The sequence below is a fragment of the Myzus persicae genome, unplaced genomic scaffold, assembly GCF_001856785.1.
Source record: "Myzus persicae strain clone G006 unplaced genomic scaffold, MPER_G0061.0, whole genome shotgun sequence".
In the NCBI taxonomy this organism is placed as follows: Eukaryota; Metazoa; Arthropoda; class Insecta; order Hemiptera; family Aphididae; genus Myzus; species Myzus persicae.
The window spans coordinates 112,156-124,634 of record NW_019104132.1 but is presented as its reverse complement, the minus strand read 5'-3'; the positions used below and the strand labels follow the sequence as shown (position 1 = coordinate 124,634).

General features: G+C 34.8%; 1 protein-coding gene across 2 annotated transcripts in view; it reads left to right on the top strand.

Moving 5' to 3' along the window:
* The first annotated feature begins 749 nt into the window (after positions 1-749).
* LOC111039067 (putative uncharacterized protein DDB_G0291608) overlaps positions 750-12,479 on the top strand; it is a 65,716-nt gene continuing 53,986 nt past the window's right edge. For both annotated transcript variants that reach the window (XM_022322346.1, XM_022322345.1), the window contains exon 1: positions 750-1,481. In XM_022322346.1, the coding sequence (XP_022178038.1) occupies positions 1,238-1,481 (244 nt within the window). In that variant the 5' untranslated portion in view covers positions 750-1,237. The remainder of the gene's footprint in view (positions 1,482-12,479) is intronic.

The following is a 12,479-nucleotide window of genomic DNA, read 5'->3' as shown; positions in this document are numbered from 1 at the left end:
CATATTTTATATTTAAATATTCCTTTCTATATTTATAATACCTGAAATATACTTGTTATAACTTAGTATTTTATATTATATTGATGTTATTTATAACTTAATGAGCTGTGCAGTGTGTATGACGCTAATTAATTTAAAAATGACAAAATTTTCAATCATTTTATACAAACAATAATTAAAGTTCTTATTATTGGTGAGTTATTGTGTTCTGATCAACAATACTATGTTTTATAATTTAATCAAGTTTTTTACACCTTGTTGATTATAAAACATCTATCAAAATAATGCTTCAACAATCCAAACTGTAAATACATTATATATGTCCAAAAAACATCTGGTATAAAGGTTTTAATTTTAGATGGGTCATCAAAGTTATGCTTTTGCTCATTAGCATAATATATATCTGGTGTGTTAGTTTCCCCTTCTGTCAGAAGTAGGGGTACTCTGGCCTCAATTAATTAATCTGTTACAAAAATACTGAAACTTGACAAACAACGAGCAGAGCAGTAGATCCGTGTATGCATTGTAATAATATAATATTAATATTTATCATATAGGAGGAATCCTGTGGTAGCCAACGATTGGTCGGTTGACGTCGCTCCTCCTCCAGACGGAACCACCATGTCACCATAGTTACCGCCACTGCCGCCGACGTCGACGCTACCACCACCACCGCCTACAACCACGTAACAGCGCAACTACCATGTTGTGACCATGTACCATTAATTGTATACCTACTTCGGCGGCAGCAGGTTGCTGTGGCTGTGTATACTAATTATTACTATTATCATAACACGCTCGTGAACAGTGTCTGCACGCGCAGTACAGCGGCAGCAACGGCGGCGGTAGTGCGTGCGTATCTCACTTGCGGCGTTCAGTGATATTGTGATAATACATCGCGGTATGTTATATTATTATCATCACACATTCGTACTTTAACTATATTGTTATTTAATTATTACGTTAATAAAACAGTTCATTCACGTACAAATCGATCGATCTTACATCGGTCTAATTGTATTAAAAAAAAAAATTCTTATCGACAGTCTTGGTCCAGGCCGCCGGAAAGCGCCGGAGAGAAAAAGTAGTAATAATTTCTCTGCAGTCCACGTCTCTCGATATCATTTGACTTTTAAAATAATAAAAATACCAAAATCAGTTTCCGCGTACACTCGCATCGGCATCGATAAATGTCATCGGCACCGTCCGGGCCCGCACCACTCGCACCGTCAACGCAATGATTGCTTCGGAGACCCGTAACCATTGCGCCGCCGTAGTCATGGATTTGAGCACTCGGGCCAGTTCCGGCGGCGGAGGCGACTCCAACGACGGCGGCAACCACGGTCGCCGGCGCAGCGGTGGCGGCAGACCAGCCAAGTCGGTGTTTTCCATCCGGAGTCTGGTCGGCGAGGATACCGTTCGCAGCCGTTGCGACCGGAACATGGACGGCAGCGGTGACGACGACGACCTAGACGATCGCGGTGAGTGATAAATATAGTTGAGTAGCCTAGGTGAATTATATTACTTTAGTATATTTTTGAAATGCGCGTCTAAACTAATATGCTATGTTTTCGACAATAATTTGGTACCTACCTATTTACAATATTATAGTTTACATTATACACTAATCTAGCGATCGACGGCAATAGCAAATTACATTGTATTTATAGGATCATTCGTACACCAATTTATGTTAAAATAATATTATTTATACCTACCTGTTATTATTATTTATTATTTATTTACTCGTAGTGTAACCTGAGTAGATTGTGCTTGTGTATCTTTATTCGTCAGTCAAATTCGTTTACCCGTGCAATATATCTTCATCATTTTACATCATTCCGTAGGATGCAATTATGCAAATAGGTAAAGGGCTATTACCTACTAAAATCCTGATAAACTGGTTTACTTCAAAAATAATGAGATATTTCGGTATTTTTACAAAATGTATTATTAGGTGTAAATTAAAGAAATATAATATCATGATTCATGGGTTGCATACGCAACAGTGATGACACCCGGAGCCGGCCTTAAGAAAGCGCCAGGGGGGCCCTTGCCCCGAGATTCGCTCATTTATATAATATTTTAAGCCTCACATATTAAACAATAATTGTTATATTCTGAGGCTTCCCCTAAAAAAAATTACCCCTGACCTCTTTCCACCGTAAGGCCTGCTATGATGATACATACACATATATAATATTGTTTGTATGTATTTATGAATAAATTCGATAGATATATAATTTACCCACATTGTACATAGTTAATACGAGACGCGATTTATTGGATAACTCGGTGGTTTTATTATTAAGCTAGGTAAGAAAAAAATTCGCATAAAATATAATGGTCATATCTCTTGTATGTATATAAAACGTAAGTAGTGATATGGCAGCAACAGCAATTTCTGCTGCTGCTACGACGACAAGAGCACGAGAGATTGATCCGAGCGGAGAGGCAAAAAAAAAAATCCTACATAAATTAACTATTGAAAACCCTCAAAAAATATGTTAACAACATCTGCAGCTGCAAACAGACGTTCTGCTGTGCGTTGCATATTGACAACAAAAATGATACGAAAAATGTGTGCACACGTGGTGATACAGTTTGTTAGTATAGTAATATGTTTATAGTATTGAAGTACAATTGTATAAAGCATACTAACTACATAATAATATTAATATAATATTAGTTATTACTATGCTTCTTTATTTATATGTTTTTTTTATACTGATTGTTGGAGAAAAAACAAGTTACAAAAGTTGATCGTTAATTAATAAATTTCTAACAAAAAGAATAACTAATTACTTAAGTATCTAAAATTCTATTTTCTACAACATAATTAAAAGTTATCTCGTTTTGTTGCTCTACGAACAGCTATAAATTTGGACTTGATTATTCAGCAATTTCTAGTGTCTATGTCGTTTGAAACTATTAAGGCTTTGCAGAGAACAATAAAATAATATATAACGGTGAGCGTATTATCGCCGCGGCGCCTCGTACGATTTACGGCGATAACTATGCTGTCTACGCAAGATTATGCGTTTTATTCAATACATTTGTAATATTTTATTAAAATGGTATACACATTGATGGTTAGTAATAATAATATCTAATAATAATCTAATAACAACAACAAAAAGGTTATACAATAAATACAACGAGATTACCGCAGAGCGTTTTTTATAATATATAGCCTGGTCTTTAGGTATTTAGAGTTATAAATTTATAATCAAATACGAATTCGTTTTCAACGGGCAATAGACATAACCAAAGTTAATTACTAAATTACCCATTGATTTCGACTCAAATCTCACAATAATCCCTGCATAAATACTCACGTCTTCGTTGGTTTTTGATGCGTTATATATGACCTCCGAACCTTAAGCACACCTTTGCTACCGACAGATCGGAATTCGGAATATTATGAGCGTGTGTTACCGTGGGTGATGATACATTATGTATTGATGTGTGAACATTTCATGATATTGATGTTATAGTAGTTAGTGAATGTTTGTATGTATATATTAGTAGTGAACATGTAGTTGTAGTCCATTTGGTTATAATACTTATAACAAAATATATTTTATATATATGACAGTTATATGGGGAGGGACATTATTTAGCTTACACAAGAGGCTAACACTGGCCTTATAAAGTTTAATTTTTTGAAAGTTAGTAAATAATACAAGAACACAATTATATTTTAATAACAAACGTATAGCGTATTAAACATATAATAATATTATACTAGCCATAATTATTGAGAAAAAAGACTTAAACGCCTGCAACTGTTGGTGATAATATAATAATATTATATTATTCCTCGATATAGTACTCCAGATACATGCAGTGCAGAGGATGCAAATGAGTTTTGTTCCCGTGCAAAATTATGGGACATATAATTTGTGCCCCTCGGTTTTTTTCGGGTCACACGATATTTGTTGAGTTCAGTAGATTTTTTGGGATGTAGGTACACGTTGTATGCCAAGAAATTTGCCCAATGCAATATTAATTATTTTATAGTATTATATATTATACATATATTTTACAAAGAATAAATGTTATTTCGAAATTAGTCATAATTAATATAAATTAAAAGTAAAAAAATGCATTATAACGCACTGGACAAAAAAATTAAAAGATTAAAAAATTGACTTTTCATCAGGAGACAACTTTTTTCCCTATAATTTTGAAACAAAACCCAATAAAAGTCATTAAAAAAATAATTTAAGATTGTCGAAACACCGATAACCGTACAATAATACTTTTTATTCTAATATATTTGTATAAATAAATAAATTGAACCTATTTTATGTTTTTCTGGGGAAAAAAAAAATGTGCAATAGTGCAAGATTTTTACCGTATTGTTTTGTAATACCAATATATCACTCTCTCTCTATGGACCCAGTCTTCTATAGTTTGTTACTGAAAAATGCTTTTTACTTTGAGTTTTTGAAATTACTGATTAGACTTCCTCGTTTGTTCTTGTTCAATATTCTCCGTTTTCAACAATAGGGCTGTAGATACGGTGGAATACTTTTTTTCAGAGATCATTATATAGATTCTCTGCGTCACCTTTTGTTCCGACCTCATTAATTTTCACTTCCATTAGATTTTTGTATTACAGTTAAGCATTGAATTTAAACCAATCCATTACAGTGAGTACAATGATGAGGTATACAATCGAAACCTTTTATGCAGCTAAACTGAGTTCTGCTTTTTTCAAATTAAAACCGTCCTTTTTACTGTAAATTGTTAAGTAAATTATATTTTTAAAAATGTTCATGCATTTAAATTTGAGTGATTACATTCTGAGTTATTCAATAGTTATTCGGCGGTCAGACATTGTTCTCACATAGGCACATGGTCTGCACATGTGTTACCTATCTACATTGCATTTTGGCGGGTCCAGTTAAACAGACGTCTTGCTGGACCACAAAACGATAGCGTAGCACACTGACATCTACAATATGAATGTAATTTGTTTTTTTGTTTTTTTTTTTAGTGTCCATACTTAACATCTGCGACTATGGCCATTAGTTAAATTTACAATACATTTATATTTCCTTCTTTTTTTGGTGGGTGGGGAGGGAGGTGCACATGGTTATACATATTTGGTTGTACAGTTTAGTTATTTTTAAAAACTTAAAGATTTGTGTAGTGGTGTCAGTGTTGGGTGAGAGTAATGGGTAAAGATAAAGGTAAGGGTAAGGTGTTTGAAACGTAGATTTGTTTTTTTATGTGTACGTTTAATGTAGGTATACTAATTAATAATTACTAGGTATACCTTGTTTGTATATAATATACTTGCAAACATAGCTAAAATTTAAATAATTAATAATTTTTTGTAGTTAATATATTAAGATTATTTATACACCTGCAGCGGTGCAAAATTTAAATACGAGTTTTAATGAAATGTGATTTATCATTGTAACAAACAGTAAATATAGGTAAATTACGTTTTGTCAAATTTTTATCGATGAATATTATTATTACCATATTAGGCTTACTAACGGTTGTCATTGATCTCCGTGTATATATTATATTTTGTTCACCTAAATGTGTTGCTATAATAGCTATTCAATAAAATATTGGCTGATAACTACAGTCTGCAGTCATCAAGTTGCTATATATTAGCACACTTAAATACTAAATAGTTAATACTCTACACACGTATACACATAACACATTTCACACAATAATTCAAGTAAATAAAATGTATTGTATAGTATACCTACATTATAACTGGCTTAAATATTTCTATGGGTGTATTATGAGACACCGGCACGACATTGTTTATACGGAATATAATCACCAAAATATCCATCGTTATTGTATACCTATACCTACTCGACTGTTCACCGCCACTATAAATGACATCGATGACGTTATAACCGGAGCGACGTTGGTCAACAGACCAATAATGCTCGTACGCGTGTTTGTTATCTTAATTACTATTACTTGTATACATATACATTATACATATATGTTTATAATATTATACATTGTACGACAGTCTCGGCTTCGTGGTCGTCGTGGTGGCGGACGCCTAGTAATCTGGGGTGGTCGACCGCCGCCGAATTCCATCGCAGTGACGGCCATAAATTCACTATATAAAAGTATAAAACACTAATAATAATATCATAATAAATTAGAATATTTTCGTTATTATCTCTAACGTAAAATACGATTCAGCCAGGGATGACTTCGACGACAGGAGAATCACGAGCTAACATTTACATTATTGTACTATTTGTACTGAACAATTTTTACAATATTATTTTGCACGCGACCTGCATATTTTCTCAAAAACATAACTTACAGGAAAAAGTCTCTAGCCTCGTAGAGTGATCAGATTTTTATTTTTGTTAAAAAGAGGAGTACTTCTTACAGGGCTCATTGGACTTTGATTTTGAAAATTATATTTATAAACCCTATAATAAGAGTTTGATTTTTACAAATTTTCACAAGGTTTTAATTTTAGTATTAATTTTGTTTTTAGCAATGAAATAAAAGAGTCCAATGCGCCTATAAAAAAAAACAATTTTAACAAAACAAAAATTATAAAAATCCGACAGTTGTACAAAATTATTCATGAAGTCAATTTTTTCGATATAATACACTTATCCCTTGAATAGGTATCGGATTGATAAGTGAAAAGTGTTATAATTAAAGTGGCAATTCAAATATAAAATATAAATTTCGAATTTTATTGAATTGCGGAAAATTTGAAAAACCGGGACCGCCCCCCGTTTTTAACAGTTATAATGACTGCAAAATTCGGGTGTGGCATTCAATTAACTTATCAGGCATCGATCAATTATATTAGGAACAATTTTTGATAATACTTCATGTCAAATTCAAAATTTTACCGAGTAGTTTTTGAGTTTTTTAACTTTGAGAACTGAGGATAATTGGTTCTTGATTATAGGCTTATAAGATATGCAGGCAATGGTGATTTGTAAGTGTTGGAAATATCCCTGATTTAGGGATATCTATATCTATCAATATTTATAATGTATAAAAATGGTCCAAGAACAATAAATACTAGATCCAATGTAACATATTATATTTTATGCTATTGTAAAACTATTTATCTTAATTTAAACATTTTAATAACGAATTTTGAATTAGGTTTTGAAATTTTCAGAAAAATTATCCAATAATTAATTTAAAGAAAACTAGGTGGATTTTTATTTGAAACGTTAGAAGTTTGTATGACCACAAGAACACCCCTTCGTAGTAAAAAAATCCCAAGAATTTGAAAATATAATCTTTAAGTGTATTTCAAATTTTCAAAAATTAAAATTTGAATAAATTCAATATTAAAAGAAAAAATGAGGGTGAGCATGTTTGGTAAATCTCACTGTTTATTAATCGTTTTTATTCCCTGGATTTAATGTAATGCAATTATTATTCGAGTAGATACCTAATACATTTTTTTCCGAAAGTCCGAAATAAGATATTAAGAAAGCGTTTGTAACAAAGAAAGATTTTACACAAAATTAGCGAATTTGTTAAGTAATATTTTCTGTTATACTCTGTATGTGTTATGTTAAAATATCGCTAAGGATTATGCGCTATTTGATAATAATATGAAATAGCGTACCTATGTATTTTCTTTTGTACACAGACGCTCTGCTTTACTTAATATATAGGGATTGAAATGTGTGAACGACTCGAGTACAGAACGACCAGCACAATATTATTCTTAAGTATAAGACGTGTATAACACATGCGTAAGTAAACGACGAAATAAATGACGTGGGTTATATTCGAAAATGATTTCGATTTTCGTCGCTAGCTCATGTTTGTTCGTTTGCATAAAAGTATTACATTCGTGCAGTCTTCTTTCTCGCGATCGTCGACCGACGGATTTACATTTGAATCTTTCCATTATTATTATTTCCACACGACAGACGAAAGCGACATTCTTACACTCTAACACTAAAAATGTATAATAATATTTGGTTGGTACTACAAAGACGACGACTAACGTTTTGGGCGTGCGGTCGCGAACCTAATAGCACACAGGACTCACATATTATTATTATCATTGTAATTTTTTATATATATGTATAAATTATGTATTATAAACAGACGCGCACGATGAATATAATAATTATATATCACACGCGCAGAGAAGAAAAAAACATTAGGTATACAATACGAGTGTAATAATATTATTAATATGTACGGAAATACCGTACGCGCAAGAGAGACTGGGGCGGCGGCGCGGCGGTCGCGTATACTACGGGCGACGACGGCGACGACCCGAAAAAAAATTGTAATCTATTAACGGGCGCTCGTTCGTGTCTGCGAGCTTGTGTATTATAGGTAATCTCACTAATGTCCGTACGTGTAATTCGACGACGAGGACGACCCCGAAATTAATGTACGTTTTAATGCGTGTAATGATGTTAACGCATAAGACGACCCGGGCAATTAATCGATACGAATGTGATACGCATAATATAGTCACGTCTCATGTATAGTATAGTACGATATACTATAAAGTGTATTAGTGTGTTTACTTGTACTGATATCACTACTACTACTACTAATAATAATAATAATAATACTACTACTAAATACTAATACTACTACTACTACTACTACTACTACTACTACTACTACTTATTATTATTATTATTATATTAATATTATAGTAAAAAATGCTCTCGGCGGCGAAACCAGTTTATCCATTACCACAGTGTACCATACGCACGCACACTCTTGTTGACCGTACCACAACTCCGGCGGCGACAATCTCGACCGTCGTGTACGATAAAAACTTTAAGAAACTGGTCGCGCCGTCGCCGCCGCCCTTATCAGTCTACGAATGCCGCTATTACTTACGAGCCGGTCGCCACTCGCCGGTCGCCGACGACCGACGACGATACCGAAAAACCGTCGGTTTTAACCAGCGTCAAGCGTAGTAATAATATAATAATTATTGTACTCCTCGGAAACGATAACGGTGAAATAAAAAACGAACACCTCAAATGTATAAATATAAGACTACAAGTAGAATACGAACCACAGTCGTCGGAAGCGATTTTACTACGTAAGCGCTAACAGTTTACTTGCCACCACGACATCGACGTTTTCGGTTTTAAATTAACGACACGATAGTATTAGTTTTAACATTATTTCGTAACATATTTTGTAAATTAATACAAATACGGAGAAGTGAGGACCACTGGTTTTGAGTGTTCACTCCTCCACCGCCGACGCCGTCCGTCCATGTAAGCGACTGTAAATCGAAATAATTTAATTGTGCGGACTGCGGATACGGTTTTTATAATAAGCAATAACTAATAACGGAATTATTAGAAATTAACGGAAGTTAGGACTAAGATTTATATATTATACTGATATGTTTTTCTTATAGAGTACTTTTACAAATTTAGTTGGAAATGTCAATGAATAACGTCGCTGTATATTCCTACAAATAACATATTTTTAAAATCCTAGGATTTTTTGTACTACTTAAAGTGTCTTCTGATACAAACCTACTTTTCAAATAAGAATACCCCTTTTTGACTGTAAATTATTTAACGATTAACTTTTCTCAAAATGTCAACCTGTAAAATTCAAAATTTAGTTTTTGAGTTATTTAACTATGAGTATAAAAGATGATAGGTCAATGATTACGGGCTTATAACTTTATAAGATATGGAGGCAGTGGTGATTTACTAATTTTTATTAATCCATCAATATTTATAATGTATAGGTTAGGTTAGAATATATTAACATCTATTGTACAACTATTTTTAAGAACTTAAATTATCCTTAATTTTGTAACAATCTGACTACGCTCGGTTTGATGGTGTTGAAAAATAAATGAAGAAGAGTTGTCTTTTTCTTTATAAATTGAATACTTTTATTTGATTAATACAAAAACAATAAATTTACTAAGTCCAAATGACTATTTAAAATAATGAAGACTAGCGAGATGTGACTTTAGTGTCCTAGCTCCTAGCTCTTCGTTGATGTTAGTTCGCCTAGTTCGTCTAGCTCGGTGTTGCTGGTCCGTCTAGCTCGGTGGTGTTAGTCCGGCTAGCTCGGTGTTGTTGGTCCGTCTGCCGAAGCCTATCCATGCGACGTTTTTATAATGGTGATCCTAGGATCATATCCCTGCCTATAATCCTACTACTTTACCATATAAGGTCATACCGTGGGCGGCCACGCGCTGCACACGCCGGATGTCCCTTGCTTATCTGGTCGTTGTCATCTCTACAGAGGCAACACAACACTTTTAGTGTGAACTATTTTAATAATATTCATATGAGTAGTTATATATCTATGAACATATACATTTCGAGGTCACGCGAAATAGATGTTTTGTAGGCCTTACTCAACTATTATATCTATATAGTTCTTGTCTAGGTTATTTATAATATTTTAACAAAGTCACAGCTCGCTACAATTTAAACATTTGATGAACTGAAAAACTACTCATTCGAATTTTGAATAACCTAACAAAACCGATTCAATCACGGGCATTTGCCATTATTATTGTATATTATAATCTAACTGTGGCACTAAGCATGCGAATTTAGGTCTACTCAAAGAGTTGACTATTGTAGGTTTTTGACATTTAAAATTGGCCGGGATCCAAAGATTTTTTATAGATTTATAGAAATCCTAAGTCAGGATCCTGCCTGTATAATTAATAATAATAATTCTACACACACGGACTTTTACTTCTGGGGTGGATTGAACCTCTAACCCTCCTACCTATATACACCTCTGGATATAATGTATACTATACAATAATTATTTGTGCTTTATATTACAACTTGTAAGCTAGGCTTTAGTTAGAACTTAGAGGTAGAACAGAGAACTCACTGTCTAAAGGCTAAACAAATAGTTTTATTTTAGATGAAACGACTGTATAAATCGGACTTTTTCATGTTTTGAATAATATCCCCAAATACAAAATCATTCGATTTTCATTTACGGGCTATATTTTCCACGATGGACATCGTGATATCACCGTATTATACATTTGAGGGTACGAAGCCCTTTCGGGTCACTTTGTCCTGTAAAATACTAGCCTCTACCCGAGCTCTACCCCTAAATAATTTTTACAAGTCTCTGCAGCCTATGCTGAGATCTCAATTTTGTCTTACCTTGGACCAAATTAGGTCCTAGGAGCACACGGCAGGGTGATAACCAACAATCAGTATATTTATATACGAACAAAGTGTATAATAATAATATATCAATATGTATCGTAAGCTGTCGTTAGCATAGCAGCTGTAGCCGCAGCGTGTCGTCGTTGGACACGATTATAAATTATAATATTGTTTATCAATACGAGACGACACTTGGACTGCCTCACTGACTGTTGGTGGAGATCCGACGATCCGATCGAAATCGAATGGGAATCGAACCGGATCGCGATCGACATACCTGCGTATCTATGTTGTATACATATACCTACATAATACATATTACACTCGTGTATTCCCACCGGCGGCGGAGGCGGAAGTAATTACCACCTACCCACCCGCCCGTCCGGCCACGATGACGTGGTGTACCCGTACTAACTAACTTTAACGGGCCACCGGGCGGACAGCGGACGGAAAACCCGCGGCACGGTTCATTAGGGAAAAACCCGTGCGCGCGCGTGTGCGACAAGCGCGCAGCCGCCGCCGCCGCCGCCGCCGCCTTCGTATTACAGTGCGTCTTTTATATATTTCAACAATAAATTTACATTATTAAAACGTGTATCACTATATTATACCTATAACCGGCGCGCCGAGCCTGATGAACCGCGGCGGACTCTGCACCGGTTTAATAATAATAATAATAATAATAATGTACACCGTCGCGCCGTGGCGTGCGTGCGTTTGGTGTAAAGCGGGCGGGCGGTCGCGCGCGCGCCAAGCGTAAAATATGTAATTATTGTCGTTCGACGTTCGGTGCAACACACGCACACGGGCGCAATACACGCCGCCACCGACTGATTGACTACTGACTGACTGACGCTACTCATTTCCTATATTTAATAATATAATTTCGTCGCACACCTGCCCGCCACCGCCGGCGCAGGGTTTGCGCTCCGTCGCTCGTCGCGCCGTGTTTTACTATATATATTTTTTTTTTCACCATTATTGTTTTATTATTGTACACAGACGTCGTCGGCGCTCGGTGCGCGCAGGAAATCCTCGTTACGCCGCCGATCAGTGTTGTCGTTATTATTAGATTCGTCGATACACTGCGCTGCAACGACGATACGCCTATTAACAATAGCGTACAATAATATTATGTTACAACTCTGGCCGAAGATCGTTTTTGTTCTTTTCGTCAACATCAATGCTATCGGCAAAATGTATTACGATGTGGCCCCTCACTAACCTTCATTCGTGCGTCGAGTATTACCGAAGACATCAAAATAGTGTGTAAAAAATGTATACATGTCACATGAATATTGGTGTCGGGGATCGGTGGAGCTATGCCCCTTTTCA